Source organism: Stegodyphus dumicola, chromosome 1 (assembly GCF_044657685.1).
Source record: "Stegodyphus dumicola isolate Sdum_Otavi_A_Nest chromosome 1, ASM4465768v1".
Lineage (NCBI taxonomy): Eukaryota > Metazoa > Arthropoda > Arachnida > Araneae > Eresidae > Stegodyphus > Stegodyphus dumicola.
Window position 1 is genome coordinate 191,470,169 of NC_140768.1, and position 22,132 is coordinate 191,492,300.

The window sequence follows — 22,132 nt, forward strand, 5'->3', positions numbered from 1 at the left end:
TATGATCTTTTCCTAAAAATAGTAGTATTATGTCATAAAATTAGAAATATATAATTATATAAGAAGCAGCATTTTTTTTTTTTGTAAGTTATTTATATTATTTTATTGCAATGTATTGCATTTATAAACATTCATAGGTTTGATGCAGGTTTTTCTTAAAAGTGGAAAAAGTTATAATTTAAGCAAATTATTGATGAATTTATTATAAATTAATAGATGGGACAATGTGTAATTTATTTGAATATGGTAAGCACCCAAAAGCTATCCTTCTAAGGGGGATGCCTCCATAGAGAATTTTGTAAGGGAAACTTACAAATTTCATATTCAAATTACACACAAAGGAAATCAATCATGCAGCCAGGTCTTTCACCTCAAATCAAATGTTGGTCAAACTCCCAGTATTCAGCAGTCTTAACACGTTGAGCGTGGCGTTGGTCCCTGGGGACCGGCAGTGAACTTTCCGTGTGGCCGGCGTCAGTCCCTGGGAACTGGCACTGGAATTTTCATTTCGCTGGTGTCAGTCCGCAGGACCGACAGTATTAAAGTTAAAAAATAAATATGGTCTCAATGAAATTTGATCAAATTTAGTTTTAATGAAATGTATTGAAACGTTCTAAACAAGCATAGACCTTAGCTCTCTGCCGGCTAAACAGAAAGGACAGCAAATTCAGCGCCGTGCTCAACATGTTAATCACTTAATGGAATTATTTGTAAAAATGCATCCATATTATTGGGTCAGTCCATAAATTCATGCACATTTTTTTTGGTAAATTTTTAAATAATATAAAGAAAACACAATTTAACATTTTAATTATATATTTTCCTCCATTATCTACAATGTCTCGCCATCTTACAGGCAACGTTTTTATGCCATTGCTATAGAAAGACTCTGGTTTTGACATAAAAATTGCTTGGAAGTTCATTGTGTACATCCTGTTTAGAATTTAATTTTTTTCCCAGTAAAAAATTTTGTAAGGCATGAAATAGGTGAAAATCACTTGGGACAATATCTGGCGAGTAAGTAGGATGTGGCAAAAGCTTCCAATTAAATTCACTAAATTTTGCAGCGTTGTTCGAGCCGTATGCGGTCTAGCATTATCATGATGAAACATCACTTTCTTGATATTCACCAATCATGGGCATTTTTTGATCAATTCTGAGTTTAAACGGCATGTTCACTATAAACTTCTGAATTAATCGTTTGATTTGGTTATAACAGTTCAAAATGGCCTGAATGGGTTCATCATCAATGCTGCATTTTCCAACTTTAAATTTTTTAAACCATTTCTGGGCAGTCCTTACGCTAATAGTGTGTTGTTCACCATGTGCACTATTAATTTTTATCGCTGCAAACCTGGCAGATTCACCATACGAAAATAAAAAATGTAGCACAGCGCGTTTGTACTGATTATCTATATTCATCTTCTATGGGTACTAAAATGTGTTCGATATTTACGAAAGTTGGTGATGAACTGAATAATATGTTAGTCAAACGATGAGAAGTTTCAACAGGTTCAAAATTGCATTGTTTTAGTAAATGTGTCATAGTTAATTCCACGCATACTGTTAATGTGCACAAACTTATGGACTGACCCAATAAATATTTGAAAATCCTAAGATTGTATAAATGAGTAAAAGTGGTTGATTTATTAAGAAACAGCATGACTGTTTAACAGTTAAAATACCAGTAGTGCAAACTGCAGTATGAAAGCGATGCACATGCTTAGGTTCCCAAGGCTTTAGAGGGCTGTTAGATTTTCTCCTAAACTAAATTTTCATGTTTTAATTTTAAATTTAGGAAGGAAATAGAAACAGACTAGGATTTTTGCTTCCAGATAGTCAGAATCACGAACTGCACAAACGTCAGTTGAAAGAAATTCAAATTGAAAACAAAATAAGCTGTATAATGTTCTGATTCTCTGCTACATGACAGCTGTAAAGTTTATCCTAAGTTTATTATAGTTATTTTTAAGTTAGAGCTCTTTTCTTATTTCTCCTAATTTCAGCTTACAAATTTCCTATTAGAATGTGTTTTTTAGAATGGTGTTTAATGCAAATGAGAAGGAGTAGTATTTAAGTCTAAGTTCCTTTTGACTGAGAGAGAGAATCAGAGTTTCTGACTTGTGCATGTTTGCCACGCATTTTAAACCACGTCTCTTTAAGCTGTTACTACGCTCAGCTGTATTACGGACTCTTGATAGCTTCGCTAGCTAATACGATATTTAGGGGCCAACTAGTTAGATATGTTAAGACACAATAACATGTCGAACAAATATTAATTCAGAAGTCAAACAACAAAAATCAGCGTTATATTTTCAAATTTTCACAGGACTAGTTTTGATGGTTTTACCGAACCACCATCCTCAGCTGCAAAAGCGCAAATGAACGAGAAAGCGAACGCATTTGCAGCTGAGGATGGTGGTTCGGTAAAATCATCGAAACTAGTCATGTGAAAATTTGAAAATATAACGATGATTTTTGTTGTTTTACTTCTGAATTAATAGTTAGATATGTGTTAACTTCGGCTAAATCTCATTAGTTAATCATTAGTTAAATTCTTATTTCTTATATTTTTAAGCCTAAGTGCAGGCTTTGTTATGCATCCTGAAAAAGGGACTGACTGTAGACCTTTAGTTTAAGCAATAAAGGGGTAATTAACCCTGCTTGAATGTTTCTGTTTCTGGACTTAAGCGATTATTCATTTAGCAGTTCACTAGGTTCCTCCACACTTAGTTAATAGTAGATAAAAGGGAGGAACACTGCAGAGCTTTCAAGTTGTTAATGATGAAAGCTATTGGCGATTCTGCTCTGTTGGCAATGTAACAATCATACTTATTGTGAAAGCAGTTTCTGGAGACAAGGTTTCAGAAATGATGTGATGGGCCATCATGACTTTCTGTACTTTTTTATATCTTCTAGTGAAAGGAAGATCCAGAAAATGCTTTTGCATTATTGCTGCATGTCAAATGTTTTCTCATGAATGAAAAAGAGTTGGTTAATTTAGGGTGAAGATGAATATTGCTTCTGGGTTCATTGTTCGCTACGCTTTGATTAAATAACTTATGTAGCTTTCATGTAGTAAAAATAAATAAATGCAGTCAAAAGTCTTTAATCCGGACTCAACGGGACTTCGGCGATTCCGAATTATAGATCATCAGTTTAAATCTGGTAAGATGGCATGCAGAAATTATAAAATTAAAAATATGAAACCGTAATTTATGAAATAAAGAACAATTATGATCTAAAGGGTATCAAAATTTACAAAAAAAAAAAAAAAAGCTTAATATTTATTTGTTTACTTTACTAAACATTTCTTTCAATGCAAATTATTTAAGTTGCTTCATTTTATGTGATAATACTTTCTCTTTAATTCTATAAACAGACATAATTTCTTGTTCAGTTACAAAATTCAAGTTCTATAATTCCTGTGTCGAGAATACTGACTAATTTGTCAAACGAAATTTTTTCATTTTCAATAACCTCTGTGTCACTTTCTTCACTATCGGAAGCGAATTATAATGACGAGGAATTTGATTTAAATCATATCAAAGACGGAGTACATCGAGATGAAATACTACATTTAGTAAGGAATTATAAGCCAAATAAAATAAAAACATCTGCCCTGAAGATAAGGATAGTGCCGACAGATTAACTTCCAATTCATTGCGTGCCGCGACGTCCCGCCCCCTGTAGAGCAGCGTGAAATTGATAAACAGATTTCAGAATGGTTAGAGAAACAAAGGATATGCCTTTATCCATTTTTTGCTACAATTTCACTTTTTGTTTGATGGACATCGAAACATACTTCGCTTTGTAGATCCTTTGGCAGCTCCAGCATCGGAAATTCTATTTGACATAATCGAAAGTTCAAGCTTACTTTTATAAAATTGCTCTAACAGTCTGCAAAAAATAATAAGCTGCATCCAATTCGAAGATTAAGGAACAACACAATCTGCAACATTAACTGAAATAGATAATTAGATAATTTTAGCTTATCTTATACCATTCGTTATACATTAAACACACATGCGTAAACATATTATGTGCATGCGTAAAAGTATTACGTGCATGCGTGAAAGCATTATGCTTTGACGCATGCGCAGAAAGTTTGTAGCTTTGAGGTCCGGATTAACGACTTTTGACTGTAAAACATTTTAAGTTCCTTTTCTTTCTGTTAAAAATTCTAATTTCTCCTTTTTGCAATTTTTGTAAAAATCTATACTACTATTTTATTACTTACTTAATCTCTGCTATCTTTATACTTTTCCTCCTATTACCAGAATAGCTGATTAAATAGTTTATGCATTTTTTCCTGTTATCAGATAGCTTATCAGTGAAATTTATTAATGCGCATTAATCCCAGTATTTATGTAAATATATTTAATTTTAAGAGAATCACCGCAGTTCCTTACCTAGTACCAAATACAACTTTTAATGGAATCTTGTTCCGTACTGTTATGAATTTTGTATATTGGGCAGTACTGTTACAAATTTTGTACTTGTGTAAATAATTTTAATGAAATTATATGTAAATTTTACTTTGTCTTGTATAATGTAACATGAAAGGCCTCAGAAATGTGAAGCATTGCCAGAAAAGTAGAATTACGGTGTGCATACTGTCCTTGAAAGTGCTTAAAAGTTCTCAAGCTTTTTTTTTTTTTTTTTTTTTTAATGATTTTTATTCCTCAAGAGTCTTTAATTTCAGCAAAAGCCAGCAAATTGTTCTCATTTTTATTCATCTGACATTTAATTTTTTTTATGACTGCCATTTTGAGTGTGAATTTTGGAGGAATATTGTTTGGCGATGCATTGACAAATATGTATTTGGTGGGATAACGTTTGAATTCTTTATTACTATTTAATATAAGTGGTGGATACTTAATATAAATTAATTTTTAGGAATGAGGCTTCGATTGACACATAAGCATTTCAAAATTATTTCTTTTTTGAAAATGAAAAACTTTTCCTCTTTTGAACTATGAGTTCTTTTATTAATGCATTTCTAAATTTGGCAATTTCAAAATCAGTTTGTATGCAAAATTTTTATTCAGAGATTTGTGAATTTTTGGATTTTTTTTCAAACATAATAACATTGATTAATATCATAAAAATAATGATAATATATTTAAATTAATTTTAAGAAGTAAAGTTAAAATAAAACGTTTTAAATTTCGGAAGCACTTCCGCAGAGAACCCGGTAAATGTAAACATCGCCAACTTTGGCGATAATAGTTCAAACTTGTTAACCCATCGGATTTATCCTATTTGCTTGTTCGAAGTTTGCAACCATTCCTCATGCGTTCATTTTGTTGAATTATCACTGTCGTTGTTCACATTTGCAGATTTATATTCTTCTTCTCTTATTTATTATTATTTTTTTCTGAATTTTTTAACAACGAATAGATAGAAATATTTTCGTAGATATATGCCGGTTCTCGGTTCACGATGAAAGGAAGAAAATACGGCGGGAGGGGTGAATGCTAATTTGTAACACGGCTGTTCATGTTGTGTTCTTAACTATTAACAACTTTAAGAACCATGAGGTTTCCAACCTCTAAAAAAATTTGTTTTCGTAGGCCGCAAAAATGTGCATTTTAAATAATTTAGAAATGCTTTTATTTTTATTATTGGTTATTGTCATCTAAAATTATGAGAATAAATCAATTTTTTGGCATAAAATTTTAACAAGATAATATATTGTTAATGCTTTTCTAACAATAACCTTTCAGAGGATAGCAGGTGTGACATAAATAGATGATTAAATTGAAATAAAAAATATTATTGATTGTCTAAGATGACAGAATAGTTCGATGCATCACCATGGTCATCAAAATTGGCAAACCACTGTTGGTGTAAGGAATAGTATATTGTTTTCTGTGTTAACTGGAATTTCAGACAAATTTTTTTCGTATATCACGCTTAACCAGTTAATTTCAGTATATTAATACTAATTTATATTTTTTTAATGAATTTTTTTTTCCGTTATAAATCCTTATATATTGTCTTATGCTTAATATATTCTTTTCTGTGCTAACTTGAATTTAATACAAATTTATTTTCGTATATCACGTTTAACCGGTTAGTTTTACATCTACATGCTTATTATCTGTGAATTTTTACTACCATATGCTTAATATATTGTTTTGTCTGCTAATTTGAATTTACATGCACTAAAAGTCATGTTTACGGCTCGGCTCATCGTTGATGAATGGCGATCTTGGCGAGTAAAAATGCAACGGCGCCAACGGGTTCTTTCCCGAAGCGCCAACGGGTTCTCTGCGGATGAAAACTCTAAATTTCTCCTGATCTGTTTTAAATCATTGGCCATTTTTGTGACTTAGGAATATTTTGATTCTAATGTTAATAATAATTATAGTAATAATAATTGCTATAAAGCACAGTTTCTGAAACAATTTTTAGAATAAAAGACAAAAGCTACTGTAATTATTTTAAAATTAGTTTCATCTGTCTTCTTTTATATTTTTTTCAAAATAAGAGTTTTTGCTCAGGTAACTGTGTCAGAATATTTAAATGTGTATCAGTTTTCTCTTAACAATTCATCTTACACCATTCTTTCCTGAACTCCCCCCCCCTAAAAAAGTCTTCTAGCTTTTTGCTCTTGCAGAGTTGGTTGAGATCTTGCTTGGAAGGATTTAAAGGCAAGATTTATAGATCTGCAATACCAGAAAAATGGGGTGAAATGTAAAATGTCTTCAAAGTATTTACACATAATGGACGTTTTTCGTAGGAAATTTCTGATGAGTGTTTTTTATTTTTTAAAGAACAGTGAAAATAATTTTTTTTTTTTTTTAATTTTCTCCTATTGATCCCAGAAGTCTTTCTCTTAACATGTTTACGTTCCCTTTATTTTCTTATCTTTCCACCAGATACAAACATTGAAGCAAGCAAAGAAATTGAAACAATAATTTATTGAAAGATTCATCATGTATGTCTCAGTGTACAATACATACTTCAGTGCCTGCCTTAAGTTCTAAAAGTGTTGCCATCCATAGGTTTTGTTGCTCAGCACTTCACTAAATTCTAAAAATTGTGTCATTCTGGCACTGACCCTGACCTTATATCATTTCATGTTTATTCTCAATACTCATATTATTAAAGAAATAAAATTAACAGTTTGACCTATAGATTCTAAGTACAAGAAAATAAGAGAAATATTTAATAAAATCTCAAAATTCTTAAATGGAGAATAAATTATTAATTTTGTAAAAGAGAGAAAATTATTTTTCAGAGCTACATTGTTGAAACATTAAAAGATGAACCAGAGACTAGTAGAAATGTTGAGCAAATCAGCTTAAAAAAGATGTTTAAGAGAAGGAAATTGATGTAAAGTAGCTATAATTTCTGGAACATCTTCAAATTAAAAAGATACATAAATATTTTGTTGTTGCTGCAAAATATTTATAAAACAAATCATTTATGTTTTATTTATATTATAGTGTAGGTTTTAATATATAACTATACTAATATCATTTTAGAATCAATATGATAAATTATAGCTGCTGTAAAATGTTCATAATGCTTTTTAATGGATATTTTTTTTTTTAAATTAAGAAACAACTGTAACCACTGTGTATTATGACTAAGGATATCTAACTAAGTAACTTAATTATTTGTAATTAACTGCTTACCCTTTAAAGTTATCAATCACAACATGTTAATTTGAGTTATCACCTTCCCTTAATTAATCCTTACTGTAGATGTAAGTTACAACACAAAAATGGGAAAATTAATGTAAAATTTTATTCTTTGCAACTCATAAGACTTAAAATAATACAAAACAACCTATCACCTCTGGTGCTTCAGCAGCTTACTGGAACTTTATATTAAATATTGTATATTAACTGGGTATTGCATATTTAATTGTATATTATCTGTGTATTTCCTTTAGTAATATTTTGAAGGACTATTTGAATTGCCTATACAGTATTTTCAAATTCTTAATTACATCCAGATTTAAAGGTTGTACTATGTTAGTGTAATCTGCTGAAAACAAAACAACTCTCACATTTTGTTAGAAATCTGTCATTTGAGGAAAGGTACTGGGATCCATAAAAAGTAAAACTTTGCAGTTTAGTCTCCTCATAGTTTTGTGTATTTTCTTGAGCCATTCCGTAAAAATGTCCATAGTCATCCATGCTTTTTTTTTTATTTATTTTATATTTTAATGGCAAAGTTTTTAATGTGTTTGAAGCATCATGGTGTTTTTTTCACTTTTGTATGATCAGCATTTGCATGAAGTAAAACAATGACTCATTCCTTACTTTGCTTAGCTGCATGACACTGGTCACTTTTGAAAATAGGGCTCTTGCAGACATGAGTTTAAAGAAAAAAGCAGCTTCACCTACATTAAAAATGTCCTTTAATTCATAGCCATCTAATTTAGCAGATAAATTCTTGAACTATTCTTCAAGCAGGAATGCCTTTTAATTCTCCATTTATTATATGACATGAGATTCCATGGCACATTTTAAATTTATACAGCCGTCCAGTTGAAAAGCAAGCTTCCATCCCTATACTCAGTCGAAGTGCTATTTCTTTTGACTTCTTAATTAATACGGGTTCATTCACTAGAATATTAAATGCGTAACACTGAATGAAAAATTATAGTAAAATGACTTCAACCTCAGAATCTTTCTGTCTGGAGCACATAATTTCTTCGAAGAAGACTGTCCATAAATTTCTACTGTTCTTGCAACTTTTTTTCTATCATAAGCAACTATTTTTAGTGTTGTCATAGGAATATTCAATTTCTTTGTTAACTCAGCTTTTATCAAACCTTATCTTGTTCTTATCACATTGTTTTAAGATTTAAATTTTATCTTTTACTGAGTATATCTTTCGCTTTTGTGACATTTTGTATCAGTTGATTCTGCTTCACTTAGTTTCCTTAACAGAGTATCCTGGAGTAAAAACCATATCTATTTCTTCTTTCAAGTATGGCTTCTATTCATTAACTGCTCTGTGCCCAGATGCTGATGTTTCATGCCTTTGTTTCTTTCTCCTATCCATATTTCTGGGGAAATACTTGAACAATGGCACTGCGAAGTTTAAAACCAGTGCAGTAAATCAAGCAAAAGCGATATATAACCCAAGTTACATGACATGCAAAAGGAATATTTAGCTATTAAAATAGTATTGAATCAGGATCAAGATAAAATGATTTATAAATGTAAAAGATGTATAAACTAGATATGTATAAATGGTGCTCCACTATGTCTATGAACTCGGCGATGTTTACACGCTATACAGCTAACCAACAAACATTTTTTGCTTAATTCACAAAATTGGTAATGAGTTGTCAAATTTGATTAAGGTGCAGATAATCGGAAAATAACTGCAGTTGCATAATAGAAGGCTAAAAATATTCATCTGAAAGTGAAAATAGTTTAAGCAATAAAAACAACTGAAAATATTTTGTTACAAAAAACCGAGAATATAAGAATGATTTCTAATTTTTTTAGAACTGTTATTCATAGCTCCAAATGATTTTGATCTTTCTTGTGTTTGCCTCAGAGAGAGGATGTTCAATAACAGTGTTTGGTTTTGTTCTAAAAAGTATTTACTTTCAGAAAAGATCTTCTGTAAGAATGATCACAATAAGAAATTGCAATGTATTTTAAACCAACGAAGGAAAAGAAAAGTGTTAGTATTTTGTTGTTTGAGCTTTAGCTGTTATTGATCTTTCATTTCTAAGCAACAAGAAAGACTGCTTGTACCAAATTCTGAACTGTCTAAAGTTATTTTATCTCATTCTTATAACTGTTATTATTAGTTGCTCTCTGCTGTTGATCTTAAACAATATTTTCAATGGTATTTTGTTCCTTTGAATTTGGCCATAAATCCCAGGATACTTTTTTAACGCCTCTGAAGAATCTTATCACTTTTGCCTGGAAATTTTTAACTACTGCTTGTAAAGATCATAAATTCTTGTTTATCAGTTAGAGGGCATTGCTTATTAGCATAATAAAGGAAATCATTTAAAAGTTAATGGTTAATTTTTGATTATCCGTTCTTTTAACCAAAAGTTGCAAACTTATACTTGACTTTGGAGAACATTTATAAACTCACTGCCAACTAACTTTTCTCCAAGCTGATGCATAAAAGGATACAACCATTTTCAAACTGGCAGCACACTAAGAATTTGGTACAAGAACTATCAATCAATATATATATATAAAAAAAAAAAAAAAGAAACGTTAGTAATAAAATGCTTAACCTTTTTTTAAGAAATCCTTCTGTTTTGGATTATTGTTCTTCCCAAGTACTCTTTGTGGCATAAAAAATCGGACTTACAACGACTCAACTTCGTGCAACTTTCCCGTTGTGTACCTGTCAAAATAAACATGTACTAAGTCGATGCTCAGGTTGCTACATAAATACTCTTTGCCAACAGGATTGGTTGCCACATAATTATTTTGTTTTATATACTGCTTCGCCTCAAGTTTGTTAAAAGTTGCAAAAAGATATATATATGAGTCATTTTTTGTGGCTTTTTGGTGGGGCTGGAAATAATCAGAAGTACCAAATAATGTTATCTGTCTTTTTTCGATATATCTTATAAAATTTTGCAGCAAATGGTATTTTATACCTATAATGTAATACTCAAAACACATCTGTATTGCTGTACATTTTATGAGTTGCAAAATGTCTTGTCTATCCTTATTATTTGTCATCCAAAGAGAATCGGTGCTTTCTGATTATTTGCTTCCCCCTGAAAAAACAGCTACTCATTCATCACTTTAGAGTTGGCAAAAATCAGGATAAACAAATTGGAATTGGAATCTGGCAAACTGAAATCTGTTTGGCTATTTTATAGCTCATAGGTACTGTTCTGTTTGTGAATAATAATAAAAAGAAGCATTTTGTGAAGGGGAGCTCTATGTAGTCAATATTTACATTTTTCCAGCCAGTGGCTTATGTTTAGCAAAATGACCATTAAATATAAATATATAAATTCATATGTATTCCAAGACCTATGAAATATGTGCATGCTGAATTATTTATTGTTATGTATATTCTTTAAACTGTGCCAGAAAATTGCAGTTCTACTGAAAGTTGATACTACAGTTGCAGATATTCAGAAAGTACCATAAGACCTAATAGTAATGATGAAATTTGAAATTGGGTTATAGTTACTCTTTCTATATACTTCTTTATTATTATTTTGTTCAAATAGTCATCTCCATTCCAAACATTAACATCCCTTTTAACCGTTTGAGTCCAGCGAAGTGCTATAGCGCTTCACTTGTCATATGCCAAAAATACGGCGCAGCACGATAGCGCTTCTCTTATTTTGTATCGAGAATGCAAAGATGCTGCTGTTGGTTAGTATACTTGAAAAAAATTATTTAAATATTCAATTGGTTTCGCATCAGGAAGAGGGGTATGCTTTGGTCCAGGTAATTCAGAAAAAATATTCAATTCGTTCGAAAAAATTGTATCCATGGGTAAAAACTCATCAATAATATCGTCATCGGAGATACTTGCAGTTACTTCACTGCTATCACTAATAACTCGTAATCTCTTAGAACAAATGATGATGTCACTTCCACTATCACTTTCAAGGTCATTACTATACTCTTTATTATCACTTCTCATAACATAGTCACTTTCAAATGAATCAGAACTTGACATGGGTTATTTCGTAATTATCAGTATAACACTTAATAAAAAAATGAAAACGATTTCCAATTCCTATAAAACAACTGCTACAGATATCACTACAACTGCTCTCAATAATTGCGTAAAGTATACTAACCAACAGCAGCGTCTTCGCATTCTCGATAAAAAACAAGAGAAGTGCTATCGCACTGCGCCGTATTTTTGGCATATGACAAGTGAAGCGTGATAGCGCTTCGCTGTACTCAAACAGTTAATGTTCTGAAGCTTGCCTATTCAAAAAAGGAAATGCAGAAGTGAAAACTGGAGCTTTCAAAATTAAAAGTCATTTTCTAAACTTTAATTTCTTTTGACATTTAAAGTATTTTTCTTCATTTAATTGGCTGTATTTTTATGTGTTACTAGTAAAATCCTCCACAAGAGTTAGGCTGAGTAAGTTTTCGGGGGGGGGGGGGGGCATTTTTTTTTAACCAATATGTTTGATAATGTATCTAAGCTAGAGCTATTCAAAATAATGTATTTTTTTTTAATCATTTACTCATTTTGCATATAAAGTTTAAAGTAATATGTCATTGCATGATACCTTCTGTCTTTTTTCTGTAGGTAATTTTGAGTGTTATTTGGCAAGCAAATAAACTGGGAGCAGCATACTATAATATTGATACTTCTAAGTTGTACTTAGTAAATGATCACTTGGATCCTGCACCTCATTTCACTATTCTCAGTACATGTATGTATCTATTCTGTAAGATGTTATACTCTGAAAACTTTTAAAAACATTTAATTTCAGTATTTATCACTCTTTTGATTTTTTTAAAACACATAACAGTCTCCCCATGCATCACAAATGTATAAGGAGTGCATGGGTGCCAAAACCACAAAAGTACTTTTGATAAATTTGCTACCTTAAATTAATTATATTTATTACCCAATTATGCTTTCATTTTTTAATTTTAGTATATAGTCTGCATAGTTAGTGTTTACGATTTATTCCATGGTATGTCGCGTTCTTTCAGGTGTAACATGTGATTTTATCTTTGTGTGTGTGTGCATGCGATGCTTAGTATATATTGCCATTCATTAAAATCATGGCTTATTGCAAAAATCCTGCAGCATTAGTTTTTCAAAAATGAATATCTTTCACAATTACTGACATTTTAAGCTTGTTTAAAGTTTACCAAAAAAGTCTGCCTTTAATCATTTCTGCAAATTTAATGAATTTTTAAATCTGTCCATGTATTTTAAATAAGATGTTTTTGCATCTGTTACATTCAGAGTGTTAATTTTTAGCACATTTATTTCCAGATTCAAAGAATTGCAGCAAATTATGTTTATTTGTGATAATTGCACCTCTGTGCCATTGTGTATAAATTGCATGAGTTGAATATTCAGCATTTTCTCACCCATACCGAAAATGAAAATAGGAAAATGAAGCACAGACTGAAAAAATTAGTAGGAACATCTTGTATGCTAAAGCCAGAAGGCTAGTTCAAAACACACAGCTTCTACCAGATGTCTTTTGCTGCTAAGTTTATTCATACAATTGCCACCCAAACTTCAGTACTACAACCCATTCGTTCAACCCATACTACACCGAACGAATGACTACAACCCGTTCATTCGGCTAATTCTCGTGTGGTTTGACGCACGTCTTCGTGCAGAAGTTGATTCAAGCGCTCTTCATGAAACTCATTTGTTCGTCTGGAACAAGCAGCATCTTCGAGGCCGAAATTTCCATTTTTGGGTTTGGCAAACTAATTTCTTGCAGTTCGTTCAGGCATTGCACCTTCTCCGTACACTTTACAAATCTCTCAGGCAGCTTCTGCAGCATTAGCGCCTCGATTAAACGCAAAAAGAAGATGTCGAAAATGCTTATTTCTGTCGACTTAACACTCCATTTTAATGATCTGAGAAATAATAAAAATTAGCTCAGACAAAAAAATAAAATATGCCATCTTGTAGAGGGAAAGATTCTCTTTCGAATAACACACAGAGTTGCCAACTCTCCCGATTTAGGCGGGAGATTCCCAATTTTCGACCGCTCTCCCGCCAACCCGATTTACAATATATTTCTCCCGACTTTTTCTTATTCTTAAAATTTCTCACGATTTTTATGGAACTTGGCTTAATACTTTGCTAAATGAATAAAAAAAAAAAGTGATTTTGGACGTCTGAAAGCAATTGAATTTTCTCTAGATTATATCTAAAACAAAACCTTGCGAATCAGATAACTTCTGCTTTGTGAGTGAGAGCATATACGTATCCAGAAACGTCGTTCTCCAGTTCTCCAATGGGCATCGAGCTCCACTGCGTGCCATCTGGCATATATTAGCCAATGAGGACAAATCAAGCTGTTATTTGGATGTTCTTTAGTTATTTCGTTCATTTGTCCTGGGTTGTGTGAGTACACGTGCCTTCGGAAATAATTTTGAAATTACCATATTTTGTTATGCCTGCAAGAAAGGTGAAAGACTCATGTACGTTTCAAAAATCGTACACAGTTGACTTTCCTTCCCTAATTTCCTCAAGGAAATGTAATAAATTTGCGATGTGTACCGCCTGTCGTTACGAGTTTTCGATTTTGATGGTGGAAGGGCGGATGTTCTCAAACATGTGCGTACACAAAAACACAAGAACAACATAAGTTGTTTTGAAAGAAACGAAAAATTAAATTTTTCTTCGGAAACAAAGGACCAAAAAGTTATTAATGCAGAATGTCTGTTCTCTGCCTTTTTACTGGAGGACAACTTGCCACTGAATGCATTGGATCACGCTGCAGCTTTATTTAGAAAAATGTTTTCCGATAGTCAAATCGCTAAGAAATACTCAAGTGCAAGGACCAAAACAGGTGCATTTGTAAAAAAAAAATGGGTTTGAAAAATAAATCTTTAGTTATTGATTGCATTAAAACAACTCTGTCCTGCCTCTTTACGGATGGAAGTAATAATACCGATTCAAAACTGTACCCAATTGTGGTTTCTTTTTTTTAATTCAGAGTCTTCAGAAATGGAGTGAAGTTTACTTTCTGTCCCCACTTTAGAAGGACATTCGACAGGCGTTAATATAGCACAGCTAATTATTAAAACTTTAAAAGAAAATGCAGTGCCTCTGGATAATTTGCTTAGCACTTGTATGCCGATAATGCACCAGTAATGATAGGCTTGAAGACTGTTGTTGCAGGCATCTTAAGAAAGGAAAATTCAGATTTTCATATTATGAGATGCACCTGTCACCTCTTAAATTTAGCAGCTGAAAAATGGGCAGCTTCTTTATACCAATAAATGCGGATGAACACATTGTTGATATTTATTATTATCTTGAAAGGAGTTTTAAAAGGAAGGACAAATTGAAACAGTTCCAACAGCTGCATAACAACAGTTTACAATTAGAAAACTTGGATAAAGTTATAAAATGAGCTAGGATTGACACCCAGTGGAGTTTAATTGGAAAACTGAAAGGTGCTGATGGAATTGTAAAATATAGTGAACTATCTAGAATTATGTTGGCCATCTTGACAGTTCCCCATAGTAATGCAGAGTGTGCAGAAGCGTAGCTAGGGTTTTCAGGGCTTGGGGACAACTGAAGATTTTGCGCCCCTTTCTCTGTGCCAAGAACGGAAAGCATTTCATTCTAAAATTTCGTAACATCAATTTGGCGCCCCCTGAATGCTGCGCCCGGGGACAAATGTCCCCCCTTGCCCCACCCTAGCTACGCCACTGAGAGTGTGAGAGGATTTTCAGTGTTGTTGCGAAAACGAGGACTAAATTTAGATCTAATATTAGTGATGACACATTAGGAAAATTTTTATTAGGAAAAGCAAGCCTGTGTGGCGATTGCTATCAACAAAACAATGAAGTTTCTTTCTTAAAGAAAGCAAAACCTGCCACTGTTTATAACATTTGTACGAAAACTGATTAAAGTGTCTTTTTGTTTTCTTAAACGATGCAAGTAGTAAAAATGTTTTTTATGTGTAAGATATTTTTGTGTTGCTTGCATTTAAGAATTAGTTACCATTTAAAGTTAATTCATTATTAAAAACTATATTTTTATCATTTAAAATGTCTTTTTAACATTGCGAAAAATCTCCTGATTTCTTAAAAGAAACTCCTGATTTTTGAGTGTCATAGGTTGGCAAGTATGAACACAAAACATTATGTCAATAACTTTTATTTTTACCACGTAATTTTTAACACAACATAAATAGCTATCACTTATGTTTCAATCCAATACTTTCTTCAGTTCCTGTTCAATCAGTTTCTAGATTAGTTATTTGTAGTAAAATACATTTAGAAAAGAGCTAAATTATTCTCAGGATCGGAGAAAATTCGGTAGTTATATAGAAAATTCTGAAAGAAATATAACCTGAAATCCATATTGAATTAATGTATATTTGTTATTTTTTGTTCATTTGAATCTGCCTTTAAGAACAATATTTGTTGTGTTGAAGCACTGAAATTTATAAAATTTTAAAATAATGGCTCTTAATTTATATAATTTATGTATACTGTGAAATACTTTCTTTTATTCTGAAACACCTTTCAGTGCTTAAACAAACTGAGCCAACTTATGTTGTGACAAGTGCCAGAACAGATGAAAAATTTGTTTCTGCCTTAAAAGAAATGTGTAAGTAATGACCCCTCTACCAAAATAAAATGAATATTTTTAAATTAAATAAAGTATCTAAAGATTTTAAGTTCTAAGAATTGAAGTTTCGCTGTAGTTGGAAATTTTTTCAAATGTAATGTTTTTATATTTATTTTAAAACTAAAATGATTTCCCCTGTTTTCTTCTTTTAAGTGTTTTTGTTATTGCATATTTTATATTTAAAATTTCATATGGGTTAAAACTCAGCACTCCTGTTTTTTCCAAAAACTGTATGTAAGAACCAAAGGATTTTGTATCAGGTATATAAATATATGGTGTTATAATTGTCTTAATAATTGTTTATGTTCATAAAAATCATCATTTACATACATTATAAATTAAATGTATTTTCATTGATAATGATTATAAATATTAAAAAATAAAGCAAAGAGTTAAGTCATTAAAAAGCATGTTTATTGCTTTTAAATCGGTCAATTTGTTAATTGTTGGTTTAGAGTGATAGATATGTAGCAGAATTGCACACATGGAGTACATTGGATATAAGCGATGAACCTTAATTTTAATGAGTCTTTCCGTAAGATGTTACAAGATAAATGAGCATGTGTGTCAACCTATGACCACAAAAAACAGGCGAGATAGGTAAGTTGAACTTGATCATTATGAATCTTCAGCATCATGTTTGTTGGGTCTATTTGGCATTATGCCCATCAACAAGCACTTGACTATTATTTAATGCTGTAGTCAATACTGGCTGGTACTAGAACTCCACATGATGCTACTTAGGCCTTTTAACTACTATAACCATGCCAGCATTCTGGTCTTCAAAACACCGCACCAGAGTAATGAGAACCATGAGTACTACTATAACAACTATATCACGTAGTCTGTCTTCCGTTGGAGATTAAATGAAGTCATTTATTCCTTTTCAGCAATTGAGTTCTTTTTTCGTGAGAGATACCATCAGCATTCTATTGGAGAGCTCTCAATCATTGCAAATCCTTAGAAGGACAGTTGATACTAAAGTTTGAATGCATCACAAAAGAGGATTCAAGGAGAGTGGTAGTAGCAGTAGCAAATTTTGCATTACCCAGGGTGCACCACGTGGAGGCCTGTTACATTACACATTTTGCTACATTTGGCTGTGTTTGTGGACTTCGAAGCTGCTTTTGATAAAGTTTGGCGGCTCAAATGTATCCAGAAATTACAAAACCTGGGTGTGTGGGGTAATATATTTTCTTGGATCAGGAGTTTTATTTTACAAGGTTTCTGCAGCACTCATTTTGGTGATTCTATGTCCAACTTTAAGCAAAGTGAAACTGGCTTACCACAGGGCATGGTGATCAGCCCTATTTTATTTAATATCTTTATTGATGACCTACAAAGTATCTTGAGTTCTGATGGCTTGACTAACGCTGCCCTTTTTGCAGACGTTGTTGCTATTTGGTGCTATGCAACTAAAAGTGATCAATCTAAGCTAAACACTGTCCTGAATAAGTCTCCCGAGAGGCTGGAGAGTTGAAGTTTGAAGAATAATATGATTATAAACTTGGGGAAGACTGCTAGTCTGTATTTTACTTTAAATAGACAGCCTTTTACTTCTGATCTTGTTCATAGAGGTTCTCCCTTGCAGCATAATGCTGTTTCAACTTATCTGGGTTATAGCTTTGATAGCAAATTGAAATGGACTAAGCATATTGAGTACGTCAGCTCAAAAGCCAGGAAGAGACTCTGCATTCTTAAGAGATTAGCTGGTGCTAAATGGGGATGTGGCAGAGTTATGAGACTAGTTAACACTAGTTATGAGACTTATGTCCAGCCGGTTTAAAATTATTGCAATGAAGTGCTCAGAGAGAGTCTTGAGTATGCTTGATATTTTCCAAAACCAGGTTTTACGCTTGATCACTGGAGGTGTTAAAACTACTTCCGTGCTTGTTATGCATTTGCTTTGTGACCTACAGCCAATGACTAACCTGATTCAGAGGAATGCAGCTATCCTTTATAATAGACTTACTAGACTCCCAAATATTTCTTTTTGGCATTAATACGACTGTATCAAAGTACGTAATCTAGACTCAGGGCTTCATTCAATGTGCTCAGGAAAACACTCAATATAATCCCATTAACTACAAGGCCTATGAATTGTTAACACGTTGAGCACAGCAGTGAATTTGCTGTCCTTTCCATACAGCCATTTGGCTGGCATCGGCCAAATGTAAATTCCAGTGCTGGTCCCTAGGGGCCGGCACACGGAAAGTTCACTGCCAGTCCCCAGGCTCAATGTGTTAACTCATATAAATGCACTGCAGTTTTTTTGGTTCTCAATATCAGATTGGACTTGGCTTTGAATGTGAGGAAAAACGACTTATGCACAACTGCTCTTCGTGCCATTGCTTTGGAAACCATTAATACTCACTAACCCCCTGATGAGTGGCTTCATATTTACATTGACAGTTCCCTTTTGGATTTAGCTCAAGATGCTGGTGCTGGAAAACAAAGTGTCCAAAGCTGCAGGCAGCTGTTGAGCAGAATTCAGACAAAGGTTGCTTTCCAGTGGATGCCATCACATTGTGGCCTTTGGGGAAATGATATGGTGTACCTTTTGGCAAAAAAAGGTACGGATATTCTCCAAAGGCCTTCCAGATTCCTCTCTTCACTCTGCTAAACAATATGATTTATAAAAATCAATTGTTTAGCAGAGTCAATATGATTTATAAAAAATCAATATGATTTATAAAAAATCTTTTCATAATGCTGCTGTTAGTATTACTGAAAATAAGTCATGGAGGGTGTTGTTAAAAGCCAGCTGTGTCTCGGACTCTCCTCCTGCTACTGCTGCGGCTGAGTTTAGACTATTGACTGGACATGACTGTCTTGGTGCTCATTTGTTTCATTTTAATCTGACTGCCTCACCTTTATGTGCTTTGTGTGATTCTGGACAAGTCGTAGACATTGCTCATCTGGATGTGTGTTCTGCACTTAAGAGTTTGGGTTATATTATTTATAAGTTTGGATTGTATTGTAAAGAAGTATTGGAGAGTTTGTTGCCTAATGACCTGATGGTCAATGACCAGGCATTTGACAAATAAAATTTCTTTTCAACAGTGTGCAGATGCAAAAGAAATTCACATTTCACAACATTAATAATAAATTGATTAAATTTGGAGATGATGTTGAAATATGTAAAAAAATGCACTTTGATCAATATGATTAATTTACTTTTTAGAAAAATGATGTTGATAATTGTATAAAGTTCTGTAAAACTGGATAAGTAAAATATTTTTCATATTAATTGCCTGTATGCATTTGAAGCTGACTTATCAAAAAAGCAATCCAATTCTTTTCTAAAAATAATAGCATATTCTTTTAAATAATCTGTATTTTTGCTTTTTTGTTTGTTTTGTTTATGTGTTGTGAGTTATGTGTTATTAAACCAATGTATTTCAGTTCTACAGCAGAATAGTGCACAGAGGAGGAGTGAATCCAGCATTTTTTCTAACATTCTTTCAGACGAGAACGAGAAGCTCCATTTATTACCAAGCATTGAATTTGGTTCGTGAATTATTCAGTATTCAGTTGTTAATTATTATTATCTTTTTTATTTTTTATCAACTAAGCTCTCTCTTTCTAACTTCTTAGTTTCCAAAACTATTGCCTTGATTTTGTCTAGAGTATATAGTCTTTCTTTAACCAATATAGGCTTTCCAGTACTTTTTCTAAGAGCATGGAAATATGTTTCGCAAAGAAGTATTTTTATTATATCGTAAGAAATTAAAGACATTCATTCCATCTCATAAGGACACAATCAGTTTCTCAAAGTTCTTCACTCTTAAATTTCTCATAATGTCTACAATGGCAATCAAACTTAAAATAATCAATCAAGAAATTCTCCACCTACTTGGATTGATCAGATATGTTACTTGGATTGGTCAGATATGTGTAGCTTTTCCTTCTCTTATAATTGTGATGAGTGAATAAATCAAAGATATTTTTCTTGTTTTATTTTCTTTATTTTCTGATGTAATGATGATCATATCAGTATAGTAATCTGAAGGTACAAATTCAGTTCCTGGTAAAGACACAGTGAGATTGAGGGGAGGAATGTTAAGAATTAACTGTTATTTCCCCTATGCACTTTTATGATGTCATCATTGTTGAGAATCGAGCATTTAATTGATATTATGTGCAGTTTCAGTGGCATCATTGTTTTATTGTTTTAGTATGTTTTATGCATCTGGCATCAATATTATTTTTGTTATTCTAAAAGTTGTCATGTAAACAATAAGGCGTACGTAAGTTCTATTTACCTTTTTTGTTAATAAAGTCCAAAAATTCAATTAGACATCACTCTGTTTGTTAATTTTATAACAGGTTATGCGTTTTAGCGATGTTTAACTGCGCAAATAAATTAATGATGGCTATGTTGACATATTTAAATCCTGGTTTTTTTTTTTTTTTTTTATTATTTTCTTTCCTGATTTCAACACTTCCACCTGAACAGTGTGTAGGTAGACGCTACAGTGTGCAGGTAGCCTTTTTTTTTTTTTTTTTTTTTTTTCTCCCTGCATATTTTCTGGTTAATGACGATGTAATATGGAAGCTAAAAATTTTGTTCAGTGTACCAAATTGGAAGGTTTATCCAATTGGACTGATTGGAAATTTGAAATAAACTCTTTATTTGTGCTCAACGATTGTGCGGGGCATATTCGATAATTCCCTTATCGAGCCAAAAGCTCCGGCAGAAAGTGCAAATGAAAAAGACGATACGCGAGTACAATGAAGCTGCAAAAGCGTATGCAAAGACGAATGCGAAAGCTGCTGTGATCATTCACACAAATGTTTCACCGAATGTGTTAAATTTGATCCGTATGCATGGTAATTCTGCACTAGTGATATGGAATGAATTATTAAGTAATTTTGAGAAGGTGTCTAGAGTGAAATTGGACACTCTTCTGTAGCAGTTTTTCACTTTTCGGATCGAGAAAGACAAAAGTGTAATGCAATCACTCGCACGTTTACGTACACTGTGCTTGGATCTGCAGTGTGAGCAAGAGTTGAGCAGCAAAGGAAAGTTGCTGCAGAAATTGCTAGCACCACGAATCTTATCTATTCTTCTTGATGGTGAATATATCGAGTTCAAATCACAGTGGAACTCAATGCCAAAAACGGAAAAAATCGAACACATCAACATGCGACTGCAAAGAAGAAATCAAGAGCTTAGAAATGAAAATACTGTGGCAAATGCTAATTATAGTGCAAAACATAGTAGAAAGAAACCTCAGATGGTCAGCCAATCCCAACCCTTGACAACAAATAATGCCAAAACGATGAACAGACTTAGTAAGACCAGTGATGGTGTGAAAGGTTTCAATGGCATCTGTTTTTGTTGTAATAACTCCGGGCACATTGGTAAATTTTGCCAGTTTTCCCTGACATGCCAATCACGACGAATGGCAAAAGAGACCTTCTTTGCAAATACTCAGTACAGTGCATTTGCTTGTCAAGAAGATGATTGTGGCCGAAATGTGTGGCTTAAAGATGATGGAGCTACAGCACACATTACAAATTCAGCTGAGTATTTCAAGACGTACCGCCATTTTAACAAACAAGCAGAAATCACAGTCGGTAACAAACAAACAATATCAGCATATGGCTGTGGGAACATTGACATATACGCAACGGTTGGAAACGTACAAAAATCTATTGAGCTCACTGATGTACTGTACGCACCAGAAATTGGCAAAAATTTGTTATAAGCCTCAAAGGCAATGAAGCGAGGAATCTCGAACTTTGGTAATTCAGACCATACGCTTTATCATTTCTTTCAAAAGAGACCCCAGATAATATACTTTTAGAAGCCCCATGTTCATCAAATGGATTCTTTGAACTA

The 22,132-nt window shown here is 32.7% G+C and overlaps 1 protein-coding gene across 16 annotated transcripts in view; it reads left to right on the top strand.

The window, feature by feature from the left end:
* LOC118194955 (mutS protein homolog 5-like) overlaps positions 1–22,132 on the top strand; it is a 317,359-nt gene that overhangs the window by 17,019 nt on the left and 278,208 nt on the right. For 15 of the 16 annotated variants that reach the window (XR_015043107.1, XR_015043108.1, XR_015043110.1 and 12 more), the window contains 3 exons: positions 12,244–12,370; positions 16,183–16,263; positions 19,690–19,794. Coding sequence is in view for 12 of the 16 variants with exons in the window: in XM_085824216.1 (XP_085680342.1) it covers positions 12,244–12,370; positions 16,183–16,263; positions 19,690–19,794 (313 nt within the window). In the remaining 4 variants the exon portion in view is untranslated. The remainder of the gene's footprint in view (positions 1–12,243; positions 12,371–16,182; positions 16,264–19,689; positions 19,795–22,132) is intronic. The other variant, XM_085824182.1, reaches the window with a different exon arrangement.